Source organism: Sorex fumeus, unplaced genomic scaffold, assembly GCF_029834395.1.
Source record: "Sorex fumeus unplaced genomic scaffold, SorFum_2.1 ptg000036l, whole genome shotgun sequence".
In the NCBI taxonomy this organism is placed as follows: domain Eukaryota; kingdom Metazoa; phylum Chordata; class Mammalia; order Eulipotyphla; family Soricidae; genus Sorex; species Sorex fumeus.
In genome coordinates this window covers 588,894-613,811 of record NW_026606093.1, presented here as the reverse complement: position 1 = coordinate 613,811, position 24,918 = coordinate 588,894, and the positions used below count along the sequence as shown (strand labels likewise).

The 24,918-nt window shown below is 45.7% G+C and overlaps 1 protein-coding gene across 1 annotated transcript; it reads left to right on the top strand.

The window, feature by feature from the left end:
* Nucleotides 1–3,027: 3,027 nt before the first annotated feature.
* Nucleotides 3,028–9,925, top strand: LOC130027246 (RNA polymerase II-associated protein 3-like). The gene is made up of 3 exons (XM_056117914.1): nt 3,028–3,205; nt 8,905–9,027; nt 9,794–9,925. The coding sequence occupies exons 1-3, from the start codon at nt 3,053–3,055 to the stop codon at nt 9,923–9,925; spliced, it is 408 nt and encodes a 135-aa protein (XP_055973889.1). The 5' UTR covers nt 3,028–3,052.
* The last annotated feature ends 14,993 nt before the right edge of the window (nt 9,926–24,918 follow it).

The window sequence follows — 24,918 nt, the reverse complement described above, 5'->3', positions numbered from 1 at the left end:
AGAATCTCCTCCCTACATCTATGCCAACACTTGTTGCTTTTATTTTTTTTTTGGGGGGGAGGATGTGTGACAGTCTTTGTGGTGTAAGATGATATCTCATTGTTTTGATCTGTATCTCGCTGATGGTTAGTGATGAAGAGCATTTTTTCATGTGCCGTTCGGGTTTCTTCTTTGGGGAAGTTTCTGTTCATTTCATCACCCCATTTTCTCATGGGATTGGATGTTTTTTTCTTGTAGAGTTCAACCAGTGCCTTGTATATCCTTGATACTAACCCCTTGTCTGAGGGGTATTGGATGACTATCCTTTCCCATTCTGTATACTGTCTTTGTATTTTAGTCACTGGTTCTCTTGGTGTAGAAGCTTGTTAGTTTAAGATAGTCCCATTTGTTTATCTCTGTTTCCACTTGCTCGGTCAGTGGTGTTTCGTTCTTAAAGATACCTTTACCTTCAGTGTCGTGGAGGGTTTTGTCGACCTTTTCTTCAATGTACCTGATGGATTCTGGTCTGATGTTTAGGTCTTTAATAAATTTGATCTGATTTTTGTGCATGGTGTTAGGTAGTGGTCAGAGCCTACTTTTTTGTGTGTAGTTGTCCAGTTTTGCCAACACCATTTGTTAAAGAGGCTTTCCTTGCTTCACTTCACATTTCTTGCTCCCTTATCGAAGATAAGTATATGATCATATACTTGAGGGTGTGTTTAAGGACATTCAACCCTCGTCCACTGATCTGTGGTTCTGCTTTTGTTCCAGTACCATGCTGTTTTCCTTACTACTGCTTTGTAGTACAGTTTGAAGTTGTGAAACCCTGTTTTAATGATTCCTGGGCCAGAGAGATGGTACAGTAGCTAAGGCACCTGCCTAGCATGCTGCAGAACACAGAATTCTCAGCGTCACGCATGGTCCTCAAGACTGCTGGGGGTCACGCCTGAGCAACATTGGGTGGGACGAAGCATCCCCCTGCTTCCCTCCCCTCCCAAAATTGTGATTCCTGACTCATCAGGCTCCCAAACCAGAATATCTAAAGACTGAGTTCTGTGTTCTCAAGCTGCTCTGTGGCCCTGTAGCACTGCCCTCCTGTTGTTCATCAGTTTGCTCAAGCGGGCACCAGTAACGTCTCAACAAGTTGTGAGACTTGTCGTTACTGTTTCTGGCGTATTGAATATGCCCCGGGGAGCTTGCCAGGCCCTGCTGGATACTCTTGGTAGTCTGCTGGGCTCTTCAAGAGGGGTGCTATGAAGGTAGTGGAATGCATTGACTAAGACTACAGAGCCAGCGAGTCCAGTTAGTTGTCTTGGGGGCCACACCTAGCTGTGTTCAGGGCTTACTCCTCACTCTGCAGTCAGGAATCACACTTGGGAGTACTCAGGGGACCATATGGGATGCGGGGATCAAACCTGGGTCAGCACGTGCAAGGAAGTGCCCATCCCAGTGCACTATTGCTCCGGCCCCGAGTGAGTCCAAACCCCTGGCTCTTAAGTTTTTTTGTGCATTTACAGGAACGTGGTTTACCCTTTCTATCATTTCCCCGGAGATGGGGTTCTGACCACACTAAATACACTGGCAAGAGCTTGGCCCCCTGGCACACAAGCGATACTCGGTATTATCAGTTCCACGTTTCCACTTAGTTCTGCCTGTAGTATTCACTGGACGAAAGTGGCAAGTGTGACAAAGTGTGCCAAGATGGGCAGATGGTCTCAGGTGACCAGTGTGTACTCTAAGAGGAAAAGTTCAAGTTCCAGCCCGGCTCAGCCAGAGCAAAGTTTTGATACCATATTCCTAACAACTACCCCCTCACCCACGGCCCCTCCCTCAAGCCAGACTCAGCTCGACCAAACTTTTGATACCATGTTACTGACAATCACACACCCCATGTCTTCAGCACTCAAGCTCCTCTGTCATTGTCAATATGAAGAATAAAGTTCCCTTTTATTTTACATCTTGGTGCTTTCTCGTGGCTTTAGAGCTGTAGGTAAGGTGTCGCAGACTGGCATTTCAAGATGTTGGCATTGGCGTCTTCTCTCCCAGCACTCTAACTAGTTCCTCACTCAACCTGCCACTTCGTGTTAACCACTTGTCCAATCACTTTTTAACCCTGGGCAAACATTTCAGTGTCTCGGGGGATTTTTGAGGTCGCCATCATAGCCAGCTAATTTTTGCCTGTCCTTTATTTGGCCCGAGATAGATCTCACCCCAAGAATGAGAAACCATGCCTTGTGTGATTTTGTTAAAATTTTGCTTTCATTACCAAGTAAGGGACTTTGTCCAACTTCTTTTGCATCTTTGACCCTGTATATAGAGCCAGTCACAGGAGTTCAGCGTTAAAAAAAAAGAGTAATGGGTTATTAGGACGTGATTTTGAATTTGAGGTGAGCAGCCAGTGTGTGCTTGCTGATTTCAGTGTTTTCTTCATTACTTTTCATTCCTGTTACATTGTAGGGATGTCCAAATGGTGTTGTTTGTTTGTTTGTTTGTTTGCTTTTTGGGTCACACCCGATGATGCACAGGGGTTACTCCTGGCTCTACAATCAGGAATTACTCCTGGCAGTGCTCAGGGGACCCTATGGGATGTTGGGAATCGAACCTGGGTCGGCCGTGTGCAAGGCAAACGCCCTACCCGCTGTGCTATTGCTCCAGCCCCACAGCAATGTCCGAATGTTTTAAACAATTTTTTTTCCTTTTGCAAATGTTGATTGATTTATTTAGTAGTGTAAGTTGTTTTCAGCATATTTTAGGCCCTCTTTTATCTGCCTTGGCCGTTTATGACCCAGTAAAGAATTTATTAGATAGGTTTAGAAAAATAAACCAAATTCTGTTTCCCCCCTCTCTCTCCTATTTTGTTTTTTTGGGGTCAATCCAGCTATACTTAGGGATTATTACCAACTCTTTGCTCAGGAATCACTCCTGGCTCCTGGGTGGCTTGGGAGACCATTATGGGGTGCCAGGGAACAAAATAGGTCAGCCAGGTGTAAGACAGGCTCCTAAACTGCTATACTCTCTCTCACTCTATTCCATTTTTATCGTAGGTTGGTTGGTCAAAGCTCTACAAACCATAATGACTTCAACAAGTAAAGCAATTGAATTGCAACTTCAAGTGAAACAAAATACAGAAGAATTACAAGATTTTATGAGAGATTTAGAACATTGGGAAAAAGACATTAAGCAAAAGGATATGGAACTCAGAAGACAGAATGGGGTTCCTGAAGAGGTAAATGATGTCCCTGTATTGCATTCGGCAATGCTGTTCGTTTTTAAATAAAGCATGGTTTTTAAAGGGTTTTGTAAAATAGTAAAATTGAAGTGACTTGCTTCCTTGTCAACATTCCAGAAGTTTTATTTTAAAAGTTTTAAATGTGTATTTGTGGGATATTTAAAAAAGTAGTATGAGAATAATATCCAAAGATAAAGGAACGAGGGCCAGGAAGACCGGTGCCTGGTAGAATTTTGCCATAAGTCGTGGGCGAGGGCAGTTAGGCTAGAGAAGGGACCACAGTGACAGTGATCGTTGGGAATGATCACTCGGGACCAGAACTGAGTGCTGCAGGGAGGTAAAGTGTTTATATATCATAACCTTTGAGCAACAGCGTTGCAGACCACAGTGCCTGAAAGAGAAGAGACACACAGGCACTCTCACATCCACATTCAAACACTCACCCATGGGGGCAGGGAAACTGGGACAGTGGTGGCAGGATTTGTACACTGGTGAAGGGACAGGTCTTGACTGGGGCCTTGTCTGTCTGAAACCCAATCATGAACAACTTTGTAACTATTTCATGGTGATTGAATTTAAAAAAGTGTCAAATGTTTTAGTATATTAAGACTTGTTAGGAGTCATGAATGGCTAATAGACTGATAATTCTCACGGGGTAAATAGCTTAAAATATGGATTGTATATGTAGTATGTATCAAATAATTATGCATATTGAATGCCATTAATGTACTGTATTGTATAAAAATGTAACTAGCTCCTACTGTCATTCTGATGGGCATTTAACTCTAAGAAAGAACAGAGTCATGCCATTTGCAGCACCCGGGTGGATCTAGAAGACATGATGCTGCGTGAAGTCGGAAGGAAAGAGGGAGGGACAGAAAGGTGGTACCGGAGGTGAGGAGTGTGCCTTGCATGGATTCAGCAACCTGGCACCACATATGGTCCCTCGAGCTCGCCACAGGTGATCCCTGAGCACCACAGAGTATGGCCCCAAGACCAAAAGAAAAACAAGAAAAATGAAAAAAGCAAAACAAAAAAAGGAACATTAGATACAGAATGATCTCTCTCATAGGTGAGCTTAAAGCTACATGGCAGGGGGGAGCGGACCGCACGACTCCTCTGGGTTATGGTCCCCAGAACCCGCTGGGAGTCACCCCTGAGTGCAGAGCCAGGAGTAAAACCTCAGCGCTGCTGGTGTGGCTCAAAATGGGGGCGAAAAAGCGAGGTAGCAACCAAGGGCTGAAGGTAGCCAAGGGGGAGCTGACCTACACAGTTGAGTGATGGAGTGTGGGCTTGGGAGGGAGGTGAATCCTGGGAGGAGTGTAATGTTGAATTATGTTCATGGGAGGCCATCGTCGTTATGAATCACGGATCTCATATATATGTAAAGTAGAAATGGTCCTTAAAAAGAGCACCTAAATGACTATATTTTCTTGCTGTACTTAATGATAAGAGCCAGTTTGATATTAATACTGATAATTCATGGGGTTTTTCTTGGGGGGTGGGGGGAAGTGCACTTTAGGACCACAACCTGCAGTGCTCAGATCTGGCTCTGCTCAGGGAAAGCTCCTGGCAGGGCGTGGGGGACCAGATAGGATGCCAGGGATTGAATCCAGTTTGGTGTTTTGATGAAAGAAGCACCTGGAGGGGATTTTCAGAGTCATTTTATATATGCAGAAGCTCTGTAAGATCCTGCCAGTTTTCCAAGGTAGTGGTATTTTTCATTTTTCTTTTACTGGTTTTTGGGCCATACCTAGCTGTGGGGTTCGAGCGATAGCACAGCGGTAGGGCGTTTACCTTGAACGCGGCCAATTCGGCTGACCCAGGTTCGATTCCTCCGCCCCTCTCAGAGAGCCCGGCAAGCTACCGAGAGTATCTCGCTCGCAGGGCAAAGCCTGGCTAGCTGCCCGTGGCGTATTCGACATGCCAAACACAGTAACAACAAGTTTCACAATGGGGACGTTACTGGGCCTGCTTGAGCAAATCGATGAACAGCAGGACAGTGCTACAGTGCTACCTCGCTGTGATGAGGGCTTCCTCCTGGCTCTGTTCGCAGGATAATGCCAGGCAGTGCTGGGGTGCGAGGTGAGTCCAGTCTGCAGTGCCAGGATTACCCCTTAGTTGGTCCTGTGCAAAGTGGGTACCTGCCCTCTGGATTCTCTCTGACCCCATTGTATTTTTCTTATTGAATCAAGACCAATCAACTATATGAGGGAGTTGCAGTTATTTAAATAGTCCCCATCTACTTTAGTATGATTCTAGTATTAGAGAAGTTAATTTTTGGTTTTGAATGAATTTCTCTGGAAATAAATTCAGAACATACCATTTTTAGTATGAATCATCTAGTCTGCTTTCAGTGTTTGTGTCTTTTCCTTGTCAGAGGTTAGTATCTTCTTATAATACTCCTTAGTGAAAATCATCATCTAAGATGATTTCTTAGATGTTTTCTGTATAGCTGTTAATTCATTCAACACAGTGATCATGACACGTTGTGTGGCCAGTGTCGTGGCTGCCTTGGTTGCTAAAGTCATTTCCGTTATCCTTTAAGATACTGATATTTCTTTACCATTTCCTTCAAATGTTCAAATCTGCGCAACTGCTTTATTGACGTACGGTCGTTAATTTTCATATATGTCAGCACAGTAGGGTTGGACAAATGTGGATTTAAAGTGGTAGGCTGGTGGTATGTTTATAGTCATCCTCCTAAACACATAGTTAAATTTCAGTCCATCTTTTAATGTTCATACAGTGAGTCTAAGCAGATTTTATTGTACCCTTTTTTACTTACAAATAATTAAAATGATGTTATTAAATGCAAACAATTGTTTATATAAGGATCAGGGTTTTTGTTTAGATAAGGAGCTGTGTTCCTCAAGAAGATGTAAGATAAAGGATAATGTTTGTGGCTAGAGAGATAGTACAGTGGGTCTGGTGCTTGCCTCGCATGTGACTGACCTGGGTTGGAGCCCTACTATTGCATATAGTCTGCAAGTGTGACCAGGAATGATCCCAGAGTACCAAGCCAAAAGAAGCCCTGAGCTGCGCTGGGGGTGTCCCAGAAACTTTTTTTTTCACATTTGTAAAAGCACTGTAGCATGGCAGCACTGTCCTCCCTTTGTTCATTGATTTGCTCGAGTTGGCCCAGTAACGTCTCCCATCGTGAGACTTGTTGTTACTGTGTTTGGCATACTGAATACGTCACGGGGAGCTTGCCAGGCTTTGCCGTGTGGGTGAGATACTCTCGGTAGCTTGCCGGGCTCTCTGAGAGGGGTGGAGGAATCGAACCCGGCTCAGCCAGGCTGGCTGTGCGCAAGGCAAATGCCCTACCGCTGTGCTATCGCTCCAGCCCATTTTAATATGATACAAGTTTATTATTATTCTTATTTAAGTTTTTGGGCTTACCCCTGGCTCTGCACTGAGGGATCACTCCTGAAGAGACTTGGGCGACCGTATGTGGGATCAAACCTGGTTTGGAACATGCCAGGGAAGCACCTTACCTGCTGTACTATCTCTTTGAGCCCACAAGAGGGATTTTTAATAGCAGAAGAGCAAGGAGAAAGAAAAGGTGGGTTGCAAACGGGTGGGTTCTAGAACAATGCATTTCTTGTAGGCTGGCTGCTTGAGGCACACATCTCAAAGTCTAGTCATCCTTGAATCCTGGCAGTCAGGGTCCTCCGATAAGCCCTCAGGTATTTCTCTTATCACATCTATAAGTCTAAACAAAGTAGGACAAAATGAGGGACACTGTCCTCAGCTTTAGACTTTAGGGAACAGAATAGTGAATTAGGGACCATATGTAGGAGTTTGCTGTTGCTAATTTCTTGGTAGGTTTTGATTCTCCTCCACATTCTAATGTGTGGGAGTTTCCTTCCCACACTATCAAACTTGGTGTTCTCTAGTTCAGCCCAGTCCTGATCCTGTCTACTCAGATGTGACCTCAGATTCCCGAGTTTGAAGCCTCTGCCCAAAGATCGCCCTCCGTGTGCCATGTTACTTGCGCCTGCAGCTTGGGGCGCCCTTCCCAGGGCATCTGCTAATGGCACCTGCAGCCCGTCAGTGTCAGGATTTCTTCTCAGTTGAGTTTATTTGCTAGAGCATCTCACGGACTGAATTCTGTGTTTATTCCAAAGAGTATTGCTTGAGGTGGGTGGGGAGAGGGATGTTGATGGAGAGGCACTGGCCCAGGTGATGGCTTTGGGTTAGAACTTTGGATGCCTTAGACTCTGTTATCACAGCTTGGTAAATCACGGTGCCTAAGTTAAGAGGGTCTTTCTTTTATGAGGATAACTCATAAGAAGCCAGCTAGAGGCGTGCCACTGGGCAGGGCATGGAAAAAGGTCAAGGGATTTCCATGCTGTCTCAGCACTCCAGTCTCCCCTCTCCTGAGCCAACCTGGAAGTTACCTGAATCTTACCCTTTTCAGAAGTTATGGAGGCCTGGGACTGGAGCAATAGTCCAGCAGGGAGGGCGCTTGCCTTCCACCCGACTGACCTGGGTTTGATCTGCGGCGTCACAGATGGTCCCCCACGCCTGCCAGGATGGATCTCTGAGCACAGAGCCAGGATTAGTCTTGAGTATAAGCTGGGTGTGTCCTCAAAAAAAAAATCACTGAGCTGAGTGATTTATGGAGGCCTCTTTCCATAGGCACAGTTGATTAAATCACTGATTCTAAGCCTTTGATTCTGATAATTAGAGAGATGGGACTTAAGGTTCCAGTTCTGACAACTAGCTGCCTGTCTCAGGTACTGTCTCAGGGTCATTTTCTCCAATATAGCAAAAGACACCTTTTGTTCTCATCAGGAAATTCCAAGGGTTTTAGGAACTCTACAAGAATGGAAGCGGAGACCAAAACCACTTTTTCTTATCAGTCACAGTATCAGCTGATCACTCAACACCTCTAGTATTAGACAGTTCCTTGTAATCGTTCATATCCAGCCGACCAATTATAGTTCCAAGGTCACGGTAACTAGCGCCTATCCCAGCAACTCAGGCACCAGGTGGAAAGCAGCCCTGCACCAAATGCCCGTGTTGCTGGGTGCTCTGATACTCTGCTCCTGTTGGGACCACTGCGTATCGGTAGGGTATGGACGGAAGCCAGAATGCCCAGAGGAAACCCAGGCGGATGTGGGGAGGAACTCCAACATTCCACACTGACCATAATCAGTTTTCATTTTCCCTCTTCCCTTTGGTTATGATGACGACCAGGAATCGCGCGTTTGGGTGTGGTGCTTGTCCTGTTGTTTGTGGTGCGGTGGGCGCTGCATAGCACGCCGCGACCCTCATGCTTGGCTGCCGTGTTTGTGTGGCCTGCACCGCTCCCTGTGGCCCTCACACACTCAACTGAGGTGTTTGCTGGGTGTCAGTTCCCTCAGTTGTGCACATTCTTGGTGGTGAGCGTGGACGGGCTTCCTGGGGGCCACTCCTGGCTGTGGGTGCTTCACAGGCTTCAGTTTTGCGCGGCTGTGGGCGCCAAACAGCAGAGCCACCAGGACAGCACCAGCCCGGACACGTGGCCTGGTCTTGCCAGACTGGCACTCAGTCACTCAGAACCATCCTTTGGACCTCAGTTTTTTGTGTGTTTTCATTCGTTAGTGTTCTGTTGAATTAACACATTCCAGGACCATCTCTCCTTTTTTGTTTGAGTTTGTCTTTATTTTTAAGTCGTCTGATGATGGGCATGATTCTTGTGATTGCAGGACAGTGTCCTGGATGAGCTTGACAAAGAAGACAGTACTCGGGATTCTGTGTCTCCAGAATCAGAGTCAGAAGAAGATGGAATTCACGTAGACTCACAAACGGCTCTTGCTTTAAAAGAAAAGGTATTCTCTAGGTTGCTTTGTTTTCCTTCAGAGGCGAAAGCTGTGTAAAACGTGGATCCCAAGATTTCTTTCTTCAAAACAATCCAGGGTCTGGTAGGCAGCAGGATGGCTTAGTGGCTAGGGGAATGGGACCTGGTATGGGAAAAGGCTTTTGGGTCACTTGTGCCTTTTCTTTCTCCAGTTGTAAAATAAGCTCAATTTTATTATTAAATCTCAGTGGATTATGACCATAAAGTGAACATTAAGAAATACATAAGTGAATATTAGTGCATGAAGTGCTTAGGACTTAGAAAATTATTCAGGACTGTTAGTCGTGGACTGAAGTTAACTCAAAATTGGCGTTTGAGCTTCGTCATGAATATTATGTTTCAGTCCCCTATTTTATAGTTCATCTTCGGTTTGGTTTTGGAGGACTCTCCCTGAGGGAGTCTGATTGTTTGTTAAACTAGTCATTTTGCTTTTCAAAATGGTGGAAATCTCTTAGAGTAAATTTTCTTTTATAACTTTCTTTGACTAAACAGTAAGCTGTTACTGTCAGTGACGAGTTTATCAAGCTGAGTATTTCATTTTTGGGCCAGCGGCTCCTTTAGGTTGTACCCAAGAAATGATTATCTAATGAGTTTAAGCTCTTGTAAAATGATGATTTTGCTTAGTTTTCTTTCTTGTTAGCCTTGATCAGACAGCCAGTGAGTTAGAGAAGCCTGATACTGAAGAAAAGAACTCTGGAATTTTGTGCCACTATATAACTGACTTGTGCTTTTTATAGGGCAATAAATACTTCAAACAAGGAAAATATGATGATGCCATTGAATGCTACACCAAAGGCATGCATGCTGATCCTTATAATCCTGTGTTACCAACAAACAGAGCATCAGCATACTTTAGATTGAAAAAGTAAGGAGTTTTCCACACGGTGTGAATGTATTTTTATATATATTTTGTCACACCTTGTGGTAGGCTTACTCCTGGCTCTGCACACGAGAATCAGTCCTGGTGGGCTCAGGAGACCATATGGGATGCTGGGGATCGAACCTGGGTCAGTCATATGCAAGGCAAGCGACCTACCTGCTAAACTATCACTCTGTCTTTGATGTTTTGTGTGTATGTATATTTTTGAAGAGAATTTTATGTATTTTTATGGGAGAGACGGAAAATTACTTTTTTTTAACTCTATAAACTCTTCAAAAGCCATTTGGAGCATTTATGTGCTCAAACCACTCTCCTGTGATTCACTTTACTGAGGTTTTCCTCTGAAAATTGAGTCATTATGTTGAGTAATTCACACACTGAAATGGTAGTGGATAAAATTTTCAGCAGTTTATTTCCTTCCATTTTGAAAAGTCATTTCACAACTTAACCTACATTTTACTCTTTAACTTTCATTATAGTAAAATATATTCCAACTTTCACTGTCTCACTGTCATCCTGTTGTTCATCAGTTTGCTCGAGCAGGTGCCAGTAATGTCTCCATTTGTCCCAGCCCTGAGATTTTAGCAGCCTCTCTTTACTCGTCTTTTCCCAACGTATTGGAGGCTCTTTCAGGGTCAGGGGAATGAGACCTGTTATTGTTACTGTTTTTGGCATATTGAATACGCCACGGATAGCTTGCCAGACTCTTGCAAGTGGGATACTCTCGGTAGCTTGCTGGGCTCTCTCTCTCTATAGATAATTCCCTCTATGATTTGTTGCCTACTGTCTGAACCCCATCAACTGTGCGGTCATTATGGAAAATGGGTAGGGAGTGTCTTAGGATGTGTCCAGGAATATGTTCACTCATGTGTGAGGCTCAGCCCAAGTGTGTGGAAAGCGGCCTGGCGCGTGGTGGCAGTTGGGTAGTGGAGGTCGGCTGCCGGGGCTGGGTCCCTTGGGGCGGGGAGGGCTCTCACTTGGCCCCCTCTGGGATGCCCCAAGTGAAAACAGCCTCACGCAGAGTTCAGTGGCATGGTTATGGGGGCATTCCAACTTCAAAGAATCAAAAACCTTTAAGTTGAAAAACGTGATAGTATAATTGGTATACTGTGATGGCATTTTTAAAAAGACAGTGCACTGTGTGTGTTTCTATATATGTCTGTATTGTTTCTCTGTGCTCATGTATTTTACGTTGAAGTCTGTGTCTCTGGATGTGTGTGGGGAATGATTTTCTGTGCATATGTCTGTGTGACTACCTGTTTGTGTGTCTGTGTACATAAGTGTATGAGTCTGTGTGTGTGTCTGTGTGCACTTGTGTATTTGTAACTTTGAATGTCTAGAAGTATGTGTGTTGATGTGTGTGTCTGAGTGTCTGAGATTCTGTATTTATGTCGGTGTAAGTGTATGTATGTGTCTGTGTGTGCATGTCTGTGTCTCTTTGTGTGCACGCGTGCTCTGGGTGTGTCTGAGGATGTCTGTGTCTCTGTGTGTGAGCGTGTCTGTATGTGACTGTGTCTCTGTCTATAACCAATTGTGTCTACCTTATGTCTATTCGTGTCTGTTTGGGCATAGGTTGTACGTCTGTGTATACATTTATGTGTGTCTATGTGTGATTGTGTCTGCGCGTGGTATGTATATATTATGTGTCTCTTTGTATCTGTGTACATGTTTGATTGTGTTGTGTGTCTGTGTATGCCACTGTGTGTATATGTCTGTGTGTATATATGTCTTTATGTCTGTGTGCATGTGTATACACCTGTTTCTGTCTTTGTGTTGCACTAGATGTGTCCTGTGTATGTTTGTGTATCTATCTCTGTGTATATTGTGTATATGTGTGTCTCTATGTGCATGTGTGAGCCTGTCTGTACATCTGTATGTCATCGTGTGCACAGGTAGATCAGAGTCTATATCTGTGCATGTATCTGTCTGCGTTTGTGTAAATCTCTGTTTGTGTATCTTCGTGTGTCTATGTACATGTCTGAGTGTGTCCGTGTGTATATATGTATCTGTGTATATTTCTGTGTGCACCTGTGTATATGTCATTCAAGTCTGTCTGCATGCATAGGTGTTTGTGACTGTTGTATCTCTGTGAATACAGTCCATGTCTCTATGTACGTGTGTTTGTGTATATATCCTTTAGTGTCTGTGTGTGCATGTGTGTGACTATCTGTGTATGTCTCTGTGTGTCTGTGTGTCTACATGCGTATGTGTCTTTGTATGTTTGCTGTCTGTGTGTTCTGGTTATATGTCTGTGTGTTTCTGTGTATGTGTATGTATCTGTGTATATGTCTATGTGTATGATATGTGCATGTCTGAGTGTATGTTTGCCTGTGTTCATATGTTTAGTATATGTGTATGTCTATATGCGTCTCTCCATATGTCTGTGTACCTCTGTGTGTGCACCTGTGTTTGTGTGTCTCTCAGTGTGTGCATGTATTTCTGTGTGTATGTGTGTCTCTTCATGTCTTTGCATATCTCCATTTATGTGTATGTGATTTGTGTCTGTGCATATATCTGTGTGTATCTCTGTGCGTCACTGTGTATACGTCTATGTGTCTCTGTATATGTATTTGTGTGGCAGTGTGTGCGTGTGTGTGTTGGTATTTGTGTGTATATGTGTCTGTACATGTCTTCGCATGTCTCCATTTATGTGTATGTGATTTGTGTCTGTGCATATATCTGTGTGTATCTCTGTGCGTCAGTGTGTATACGTCTATGTGTTTAAGTGTCTGTGTTTATGTGTCTGTTTGCATTTATCTGTGTGTCTCTGTATATACGATTCTGTCTCTATTAGCATGTGTGTATGCCTCTGTGTGCCAATAAATCTGTGTGTCTGTGTGCGCATGTGTGTTGACACATGTGTCTGCGTATATTTATATGTCTCTGGGTATGTATGCACATGCAAGTGTATTTGTGTGCATGTGTGTCTGTACGTTTATGTGTGTATGTGTGTTTGTATATCTGTGTATATAAGTATGTCTATATGTCTGTGTGTCTATATATGTCCGTTTGTATCTCCACGTCTTTGTTTGTATACGTGTCTGTGCATATTTTTGTGTATGTCTATATGTCTGTGTACTTGCTTGTGGGTGTTTGTCTATGCCTGTTATATATGTGTACATGTGTCGGTGCACACGTGTGTCTGTGTGCCTGCATGTGAACAGTGTTTGAGTCTGTGCATATGTCTGTGTGTCTGTATTTGCATTTGTATATATGTCCATGTGTGTCTGTGTGTGCATCTGTATATCTGTGTTTGTGCATGTGTCTGTTTTGGCTTGTGGATGAGTGTCTGTATGTTTGTGTATGTCTGTGTCTGTATTTTCATTCTTGTGTATGTCTCCCTCTCTATGTCTGCCTATGAGTGTCTGTATTTATGTCTGTGTGTACGTCTCTGTGTATGTGTAAATGTCTCCGTGTCTGTATGTCTGTGTGTCTGTGTTCATCTGAGTATATGTCTTTATGTCTATGTAGGTGCATATGTGTGCCTGTGTATACATATGTTTGTGTGTCTGTGTGTGTGCACGTGAGACTCAGTCTGTTCCTATGTTTGTAAGTGTGCTATTTGGGTATGCCTGCATCTGTGTTCATGTGTGTGTCTGTGTCTCTGTTTGTATGCAGGTGCATGTGCCTATGTATATGATTGTGTGTCGGTATGTGTCTGTCTTTGTGGGCATATGTGTTCATGTTTCTGCATGTGTGGGTTTTTGTGTATATATCTGTGTCGATATATCTCTGTGTGCAGGTGGATCTGTGTGTGTATATTTTTTTCCTGTGACTGTGTGCATGTGTTTGTTTATATCTTTGTGTGCGTGTGTCTAGGTCTATGTGTTTGCATATGTGTACGTCTGTGTATATACCTGTGTGTAGCAATCTGTGTCTGTGAATATGCCAGTGTGCGTGTCTGTGTCTGCATGTGACAGTGTGTTGGGATACAGGTCTGTATGTGCCTGTGTGTCTATCTTTATGCTATGTTTGTCTTAATATCTGTGTTTATGTCCGTGCACATGTGCATATGTACATGAGTTTTTGTGTGCTTGTGTCTATGCATGTGTGTCTTTGTTTCTGTGTATATGTTTGTGTGTACATTGTGTCCCCTGTGTCGACATTTCTCCGTGTGCCCGTGTATATGTTTGTGTGTACATTGTGTATTCTATGTGAACATTTCCCTGTGTGTCTGTGCCTATGTGTGTGTTCAAGAGTGTGCATGTGTCTCTGTATAAGTCTGCATGTGTGATATTGGTTGTGTGTTTGTGCATGTCTATTTTTGTCCAGGTGTGCAGGTGTGTGTCTCTGTGTCTGTCTATGATCATGTATGTGTCTGTGTATATGTGTGTTTCTTTGCATATGTCTATGTCTGTGTGTCTCTGTGTTTAGGTGTGTGTCTGTGTCCGTATATGTCTGGGTAAGCGTGTGTATCCTGAACTGTGCGTCTGTGTATATGTGTGTATATGTGTGTCTGCGTGTGCATTTGTGTGTCTGTATGTCTGTTATGTGTATACATGCATATCGTTCTGTCCGTGTATGCAAGTTTGTGTGTCTTTGTATATATCTCTGCCAGAGTGTGCCTGTGTACATGTCTGTTGTGTATGTTTCTTCCAAATATGTGTCCTTCTCTCTGCTCTGTGAATCTATGTGCACGTGTGTGTATCTGTGTCTATGTTTGTGTTAGTATGTTGTGTGTGCATTGGGTACGAGTCTCTGTATATATCTGTATCTCTTCTCTGTGTTTCTTAGTGTATGTCTAGGTCTCTGTCTGTGCTGTGTATATGTCTCTGAGTGTGCCTGACTGTCTTTGTGTATATCTTTGTGTGTACATAAAAATATGTGCATGTGTGCTTCTCTGTGTATATCTATATGTCACTGTGTCTGTCTGCATGTGTGTGTGTCTGAATATGTCTGTGTCTCCTTGTGTGTATGTTTATATGTATCTGTGTGTATGCATGTGTGTCTGTGCATGTCAGTGTGTGTACATTTCAATAAGTATATGTCTATGTGCTTATGTAAATATGTGTATATTTGTGTGTGCACGTGTGCATTTCTCTGTTGTGTATGTGTCTGGGTGTATACGTCTCTGCATCTCTGTGTCTATATCTGTACGTGTGTGTACGTGTGTCAGTGTGTGCATCTGTCTGTGTTTTTGTGCATTTGTGTGTCTGTGTATATATCTGTGTATGTGTGTGTATCTGCATGTCGTGTGCTTCTATATACTGTAAACATCTGTTTCTCTATATGTGTGTCTGTGCCTGTGCTTATGTCTATGTTTGCATATCTGCATGTTTGAGTGTCTGTGTATATGAATGTGTGTATGTCTATGTATATATCTCTCACTATATGTCTGTATCTCTGTGTCTGTGATTGTTTCTGTGTGTGCGCCTGTATATGCCTGTGATTATATGTGTGTATATGTGTGCATGTATGTGCATCTATGTGTCTGCGTATGTCTGTGTATATCTCTCTGTGTCTATATCGGTCTGTCAATGTGTGTCTGTGTTCTGTGCATAATCGGTGTCTCTGTATGTGTGTGTGTGAGTCTGTATGCCAATTCTGTGTGTTTCTGTATATGTCTGTGTGCTTGTGTGTGTGTTGTGTGTATCTGTGTAGCAGCCTGTGTCTCTGTATCATTGTATCTCTATATTTTTCTGTGTCTTTGTGTCTGTGTATATGTCTGTGTGAGTCTGTGTCTGTATCTCCCTGTGATTCTGTATGTGTCTTGGTATATGCCTGTATCTGTGTGTGCATTGGTTTGCCTGTGTATATATGTTTGTGTGTCTTTGTGTGTCTACCTATATGTCTGTGTGTCTATGTATCTCTAGATTTCTCACTGTGGCTATGTCTTTTGTGTCTGTGTGTGTGCATGAATATGTCTCTGTATATGTCTTTGAATCTATGTATAAATCTGTGTATCTATGTGTGAGTCTGTGTCTCTATTTCTGTGTCTCAGTGTGTGCGCATGTGTGTGACCCTGTGTGTATATGTCTATTGACTGTGCTTATGTATGTCTGCTGTCTTTGTAAACATGTGTATCTGTATGTTTGTGCACATCTCTCTGCATCTCCGTATGTGTCTGTGCATGTGTGTGTCTGTTTATAGATCTGTGTGTCTGAGTATGAGACTCTTCATGTGCGTCTGTGCATATGTCTGTGTCTCTCTGTGTGGCTGAGCATATATATATATATGTCTGTGTTGTGTGCGTGTGTGTTTCTGTGTGCCTGTATCTGTCTATACATCTGCCTGTATGTGTATGTCTGTGTGCACATCTCTATGTATGCATGTGTCTGTGTATATGTCTGGGTGTGCATGTGTGTCTGTTTACACAGGTAAGTGGATAACTACTGTCTGTGTTTGTATGTCTGTGTCTGAGTCTGTATGCCTTGTGTGTGCATGTGTGTCTGTCTGTGTATATGCCTATATGTTTCGCAGTGTGTGCACGTAGGTGTGTGTTGGTGTCTATATCTGTGTGTGCGCAAGTGTGTGTCTGAATATGTCTGCATGCGTCTTCATGTCTGTCTGTGCATACATGCCATATATGTCGGTCTGTGAATGTCTCCATGTGTGCATATGGTTGTTGTCTGTGTGCATGTATCTGTGTGTTCCTGTTTATATGTCTGTGGGTGTCTATGTGTGTGTCTGTCTGCTTGTGTGCATTGTATGTCGGTGTTTAGCTGTATCTATCTGTGTGTCTGTGTACATGCCTGTGCGTGTCTCTGTGTGTTTGCATATGCCTCTGAGTGCCTGTGTATACGCATGTGTATCTGTTAGCGTCTGTGTGTTTGTATATGTCTGATTGCGTGAGCATGTGTCTATATCTATGTGTGTGAATATATATGTTTGTGTCTCCATGGGCAAGCATGTGTTTGTATGTCTTCAGTGTGTCTGTGTGTGTCTGTGTGGCTATGTGTGCATATGTGTATATGTCTGTATATATGTCTTGGTATGTGTGTTTCTGTGTATAATCTGTGTGTGTATGTATTTCTCTATTGTGCACATGTCTGTGTGTTTGCTTAATTCTCTCTGAATCTGTGTCCATAGTCTGTGTGTAAATTTGTGTGCTGGTGTGTGAACATGAGTGTTTCTCTGCATACGTGCATGCGTCTCTGTATGTATCTCAGTGTGTGTATACTTGTCTGAGTCTGTGTGTGTCTCTGTATATTTCTGTGTGTCTCTGTATGTACAGCTCTTTATGAGTCTGTGTGTGTGTATCTCTGCCGATGTGTGATGATGTGTGTGCTTTGGGTATGTGCCTATGTATCTGTGTATGCAATGGGTGTGCCTGTGTCTATATGTATGTGTCTATGTGTCCATGTGTTTGTGCATATGTACGTGGCTGTGTCTCTATGTGTACATGTGGTTGTGTGCCTATGTATATGTCTGTGAGTCTGTATGCATCTGTGTGTCCATGCATATGGATGTGGGTATATCTCTGTGTACTGTGCGTGTGTCTGTGTATGTCTGTGTATCTGTATGTCTCGTTGTGTGTCTATGTCTGTGTCTGTGTATGCTTGCATGTTTTGGCATATGTATGGTTCTGTACAGGTCTCTGTGTGTATATGCATCTGTGTCTGTGTATGTCAGTGTGTGTGGATCTGCATCTGTGTGTTGCTGTGTATATGTCTGTATTTGTATGTTTGTGTATCTGTGGCGCTATAGACATATGTATGTGTGTATATGTCTATATATGTACATATGTATGTATCTGTGTGTGGCATTGCATGTGTCTCTGTGTACATGAGTGCATGTCTGTGTGACTGCATATATATGTCTGTTTTGTCTGTATATATGTCTGTGTCCTACCGTATGTGTCTGTATGCATGTGTCCTGTATCTGTGGTGTGTCTTTGTATGTCTGTGTCTATATCTTTGTCTGTGTCCATGCATGTATCTCTGCATGTCGGTGTGTAAGTCTGACCTTGTCTCTGTGTGTCTAAGTGCTTATATGCCTATTGTCTGTATGCATTTGTGTGTCTATGTAAATGTCTTGGCGTGTATCTGTGTAATATAAGCGCATCTGTGTGTATCTGCGTATATCTCTATGTTTGCATATGTCTGAGGGTTTGTGTGTACACTTGAGTCTATGCACGTCTGTATTTATGTCTGTGTTCATGTTGTATATCTGCATATATCTGTGTGTGTCTGTGTATCAGTGTATATATTATCTGTTGTCAGAGGTCTGCATCTACGTGTTTTTGTATATGTCTCTATGTTATGTTTGTGTGTGCATGTGTCTATGTCTATTTGTATTTGTGTGTGTGCATGTGACTGTGTGTCTGTATGTGTGTGTCTGTTGTGTCTCTGTATATGTCCCTCTGTGAATGTCTGTCTGCATGCATGTATAAATGTCTGTGTGTCTGTCTACATGTCTGTGTCTTGTGTATATGTCTGTTTAGGATTGCGTGGTTGTGTCTATGTGTCTAAGAATATATTTCTACATCTGTATATGTGTACACTTCTATATCTGTGTGCACATATATACATGTCTGTGCGTCTATACACATGTAGCCTGTGTCTGTATACATGGGTGTCCACCGAAGTATCTTTTGTGTGTGTGCATGTGTTTGTTTTGTGTATGTCTTTGTGTATTTGTATATGTCTGTATGTATGTCTCTGTGTATGTGTTTGGTATGACTGCATCTGTCTATAAGTCTGTGTGTGCCTGTGTCCATGTGTGTGCATGTGTATATACTTTTCTCTATATGTCTGTGTCTGTATGCCTGTGTTGTATGTCTTCTCTGTGAATGTGTATGTCTCTGTGTGTTCATGTGTGTATCAGTGTACGTGTTCGTGTGCCTGTGTTTCTATATGTGCCAAATAAGTACCGTTTTAGGAATTGGATCTCATGTAGATCTATTTTTCCTCCACAGCCAGGAGAGATGTTCTATTTTACTGCGGTTCTAACTCAAACCATTTAGTGTTCTTATCTTAGCAAATTAAAGTTCCAACACATTTAAGATATTAAGAATCACCCAAAGCTTTGTGCCACCTAGTAAACTATTTTCACGCCAAAGAGGACCTACCTTGAGATGTCAATCTGGCTAGGTTGATTCAGGCTCTGTTAGGAATGAAATAGGCAAGCAGGTAACAAACACTCTTCTTTGGGTTTTGCATATATATTCATACACATATATACACACATATACGTATGTCTACATTACTTGGCCTTAGCATGGACCGTGTGCAGAGCAGGTGCTGACTTTCTGAGTCCCTGCTCCATGTGGTGATCGCTGGTGTACTCACCTGGCCAGAGTCCCAGCCAAGGTCCCCACGTGGTGTTCACCTGGCCTTTCCCCATGATGAATCTCAGGATGGTGCTGGAGGCCACCGAGCCCAGATCCTGGTGCCTGGCAGGCTGAAGCAAGGAAGCCAGCAGCTTCTGGAAGCCACAGAGAGCAGCGTTAGTGAAGCAAGCCTCCTGGCCCAGGCCGCCACTCCCAGTCCAGCAAACAGCTGCTGTGACAGGGCAGGGCGCATCCCCTTCTGCTTGGGGTTAATCTCCCCCTGTACTGCTTTTGCATATGGATTTCCTGATGGAATACCCTGAGCACAGACCCAGGAGTAAACCTCTGACACACAGCCCCCAAAGTCAAAAGAAACTTTAAAACTGGAGGGCTTCCAGAAAGTGCCCTGAGAAGGGAATCTGGTGGGGGCCGTCACTCACCAGCAGGTAGACAGGGAGACTCTGCCTGAGGCCAGGACCCGCACTGGCCCGGTCTTCGCTCCTTCTGTCTTCCAGGATTTGTGCACGCCATGGGGGACCCAGCACCTGGAACATGAAGGAAAGGACCCCGGGTTGAGTGAGTGCAAGAGGAAGCCTCAGTTTCGGCTGTGAATGGCTGTATTTTAGCTATCTCTGCTCCACATACTTTTTAAAAATAGTTTTCTATGAAAAACACCCTGATTTGCCAAGTTGTTCATTATACATTTGTTCCAGCACCACCAGAACGACCTTCCCTCCACCAAGATCCTCAGTTTCCCTCCCCACGCAGAGCTGCTGAGAGAGCCTCCGTTTCTGCTCCCACCTCAGGGAGAAGGCCCATGGTTGGGCAGGCTCATCCTACAGTTTTGGCTTCCAGCAAAATTCCGGGCCTTTTTCAGATCAACAGGGAGTTAGCCACTGTCCGTGCAAATATTCTGCCCTAGAGTTTGGGCTCATGGAGGGCTGAGAAAATGGGCAATACCTAGGGCAAATAGCCAGACAGGCACCTGCCAAGAACCCACTTTCCATTTGAAAGGGTCTGCAGCAAACCCTGCTTACCCTGAAAGTCTGCAGCCCCTGTAAAACAAAGAGTGGTTTCCCTACACTCCTTCCCACTTGCAGACTTTCTTTTGTTTTCTTAGATACTTTTTTTCCTTTGGTACTTATGCTTTACTTTAAAACTGTTTAATTGAAATTCTGTGGTTTACCATACTATGAATAATGTGGACATATGCACATAATTCCAACACCACACAACTCATCACCAGAGCAGTTCCTTCCTCTCTTTTTTCCTCTTCCTAATCTCTAATACACGAGCCTATTAGCTACTAGGCTGATAAACTGAGGCTCTCTACTTTCCAACAATGAGTCTGAGCATCCTGAGGACTCCCAATTTCCATTCATGAAAATACTGGAAAGCTGGGACCCTCTGTCCTGCCTCATCTGCCTCACTGCCGCCCTAGGCACAGTGAGAAATGGGTCCCTCTGGCTTATTCCAACCAGACTTTAAGAACTGGCAAACGGTAATGCTCAGAAAATGCTAAGAGCCAGTAGAATGATGCCTCTACCCCATCTTGACATCAAAAAAGTAACCCTACTGAATAGAATAAAGTAGATTCAAACGCCCCTCCTCGTTTCCAGGTAGAATTAAACAGAATCGACCAGCCCCTCTCGTTTTCCTCTACGCCTTTTGACCTCAGTTGTGCACTGCGCTTTCGGCTCTGCTTGGGACCTGCATGGGCTAGCGCCCGGGGTGGGATGCAGGGATCTGGGGATACAGGGATACAGGGATGCAGGAATGCAGGGAGGCGGGGATGCTGCTGGGCGGCCTCCCAGGGGCATCCCGCCCCGCCCCCGCCCGCCTCCCGGGCTCCGTTGTCACAGGAGCGGGGCAGGACCTGGGCCCGGGCGCCCAGGCCAAGCTGACAGCCGCAGAGGCACCGCGCCAGCAGCCGGCCGGCGGGTCGCGCTCACACTCCGGCAGGGGGCACAGCCGCTCAGCATTTTGCCCACTGCCAGGGCCAATGCGAAAGCCGGCCGCAGGGGATCATTCCCGGGTTCCCGGGCAGCGGGGGCAACCACTTCCCGGGCGAGGCACAGGCGGGGCTCAGCCGGCTCGCTGAGGGGCGACCGAAAGGCAGCCCTTTGGCTCCCGGATACACATGAGGGCTGGGGCGAGTCCAGGACAAAGCGCCGGCTGGTCCCTTTTCAATCACCCGTGTGCCAGGGGGCGTGGGTACCCTCGGTCCAGCAGCCAGCCCCCAACGCCTTCGCCAGCGGGCTGCGGCCGCCAGTTGCAACGACTTCGCAACTGCGACCCGGACCACCGCTCTTCCCCTCCAGGACTGCCGGGCAGCGTGAACTCCTCACAACGTCTCGCGGGCCGGCCCCTCCTGGCCACGCCCCCGTCGCCACCCCTTTTCCCTTCTGGACCTATCCGAGGAGGCGCGCGGCGCGGGGAGGCGGGGCCTCGCGGAGGGTCGTCCTGGCCCCGCCTTCCGCGCGCGCACGGAGGCCGGCCGCAAGGGGGCGGGGCACGGAAGCGATCCGCGCTCCTATTGGCCGGGCGGAGCGCGGGAGCTGCTATGGGCCTGCAGCGTGAACCCAGCGCAAAGTCTCGAGGGCCGGCCCCTCCTGGCCACGCCCCCGTCGCCACCCCTTTTCCCTTCTGGACCTATCCGAGGAGGCGCGCGGCACAGGGAGGCGGGGCCTCGCGGAGGGTCGTCCTGGCCCCGCCTTCCGCGCGCGCGCACGGAGGCCGGCCGCAAGGGGGCGGGGCACGGAAGCGATCCGCGCTCCTATTGGCCGGGCGGAGCGCGGGAGCTGCTATGGGCCTGCAGCGTGAACCCAGCACAAAGTCTCGCGGGCCGGCCCCTCCTGGCCACGCCCCCGTCGCCACCCCTTTTCCCTTCTGGACCTATCCGAGGAGGCGCGCGGCGCGGGGAGGCGGGGCCTCGCGGAGGGTCGTCCCGGCCCCGCCTTCCGCGCGCGCACGGAGGCCGGCCGCAAGGGGGCGGGGCACGGAAGCGATCCGCGCTCCTATTGGCCGGGCGGAGCGCGGGAGAGGCGGGCCGTGCCGGCGGGGGCTGCGACGGGCGGGGCGCGCTTGAGTGGCGGCCGGGCCCCTGCGCTGGAAGCCGGGGCGTGTTCGCGCGGAAAGGGACTCGGCCCCCAGGGCAGGGCTTACAGCGCGGCCTCCGGGCGGTCGCGGGAAGGCGGCCACGGCCGCCCCAGCCGCAGGGCCCCGGCCCCGGTTCCCTTAAACGTGTCAGCCCGGCCCGCGAGTCGGCGACCCGGCCGGAGGCTTAGGGCGCACGCCCCAAAGGTTCCGCCCCTACCGGGGCTCTGCAGATGGGCCCGTAGCCCCTGCACCCCGGGGAGCCGCAGCCGTCTGCTCTGGGCGCGCGGCTACAGCGACACACTGGCACCCAGTGGGGCGTGTGTGTCTGTGTCTGTGTGTGTGTGTGTGTGTAAAGAGTTCAGTATTGTAGCAGGATGGTGGCTTGCAGGACTGCATGGTGAAGCACCCTGGGGAGAGGGGTGTATGTCTATTTGTACACATGTCCACAATGGGAAGACTTCAGGATTGGGGGGTGTGTGTGTGCATGTATGCAGAATGGAAAGGTTTCAAGACTGTTGCAGGATGGCAGTTTGCAGGTTTGCATGGTACAGAGCCCCAGAGAGGTGTGTGTTTGTATGTGTGTGTGTGTATGCACAATGGAAAGAGTTCAGGAATGGTGTGTGTGCTTGTGTGTGTGTGTGTGTGTGTGTGTGCGCACAATGGAAAGGGTTCGGGATTGTCCCGAGATGGCAGTTTGCAGGATTGCATGGTGAAGCGCCGTGGGGAGGGGGGTGTGTCTTTGTGTGTTTGCATGTGCACGTGTGCACAATGGAATGAGTTCAGGATTGCTGCAGATGGGCAGTTTGCAGGGTTGCATGGAGCAGCACCGCTGGGAGAGGGTTAAATCGATTGTATAGATGCAGCCTCACCCCGGCCAGGCCTGGAGGTCAGGGGCCGCTGTTTCAAATCTGCTAAAGCATCAAAGTTGCTATCGAGACAGTAACGTGGAGGTTTAGGACAGCGGCCCCACCGACCCTGGTGCTGTTGGCAAACTGGGATGCATTCCATGGGGATCCTCGGGAATTCGAATCTCTGCAGATATTACTTGTTTTGGCATCTGGAATTGTGATCTCAGCAGATGTTATGTTTCTCTACCCTCTCTCCACCCCCCAGATTTCCATAAAAATCTAGGGAAAATAATAAAATAAGAACGGGGGGGGGGGGGGGCGGCAAAGACCTTGGGCCTTATCCGTGTTTCCAGTCAAGGAATAAAGATATATGATGTGTTGTTTGTGTGGTATCTGTGTGTCTGTGTATGTCTGTGTTAGACATGTGTGTCAGTGTCACTATGCATTTGGCTGTGTGTCTATCAGTTGTCACTCTGTGCATGTGGCTGTGTGTCTGTTTATGTCTGTCTATATTTCTGTGTGTGTTCATGTGTCTGTGAGAATGTGTCAATGTATGTTTGTTTCTCTGTGTGTCTGTGTACGTTTGTGTATGCGCATATGTCCCTGTGTCTGTAAATGACTGTGTGTGTGGATATGTGTGGTGCATGAGTGTGTTATTGTGTGTGTTTATCTCAGTGTGTCTTGTGATTATGCCTATTTATATATCTGTGGCTCTATGTGTCAGTATATGTTAGTGTGCATTTTGATGGTGTCTCTCTATATCTGTGTCTCTGTGTGCATGTGTCAGTATATATGTCTGTGTGTTTCTGTCTGTCTGTGTGTATATTTCTCTGTGTGACTGTGTGTGCCCACATGTCTCTGTATTGTCTGTGGGTCTACATGTTGAAATGTTTCTGTGTCTGACTGTGTGACTCTCAGTTTGTGTAAGTCTGTGTCTGCATGTTCATGTCTGTGTATATGTATGTCTCTGTGTGCATATGTTTGTGTCTGTGTGCATATGTGTCAGTGTATGTGTCTGTGTGTACACACCTGTCTCTATGGTCATTTTTCTGTGTGTGGCTATAAATATGTATGTGTATATGGCTGTGCTTGCAATTTTGTGTCTGTGTCTCCGTGTATCTATCTGTGTCTCTGTGTTGATATGTCTATGTGTGGTATATGTCTGTTATCTGTGTGTATACTTATAGATGTATGTTTGTGTTTACCTGTGTATACTGTCTGCATATGTCTGTGCTGGACACATGTTTGTATTTTGTATACGGGTATATATCTGTGTTGACTGTGAATGTCTGTATTTGTGTACGTGTGTGTGTCTTGTATATATGTGTGTTTCTGAGTGTCTGTGTATATATTTCTGAGTATGTGTGTTCACATGTGTTTCTGTGTACATGTCTGTCTCTGTGTGCATATTTTTCTTGCATCTGTGTTTGCATGTTTTTGTGTGTTTACATGTATATGTCTGTGTTTCTATGTGTATAAATATCTGTGTATTTCTGTGTGTGGAGGTGTCTATGTATGTCTATGAGAGTCTACGTGTGTGTATATTCCTTTTGTGTGTGCATGCTTACATGCCTGTGTTTCTGTGTGTGTTTTTCTATGTTTCTATATGAATGTGTCTGTGTATATGTCAGTGTATATGTATCTGTGTATGCGTTCGTGTATATGCAGGTGTATATCTGTGTGTTTGTGCATCTGTCTCTGTGTACATTGTATCTACCTGTGCATGCTGTATATATGTCTGTGTCATTGTGTGTGCATGTGTGTCTACCTCTGTGAGTGTCTATATATTTGGGTGTCTGTGAGCATGTGTATCTATTGTATATG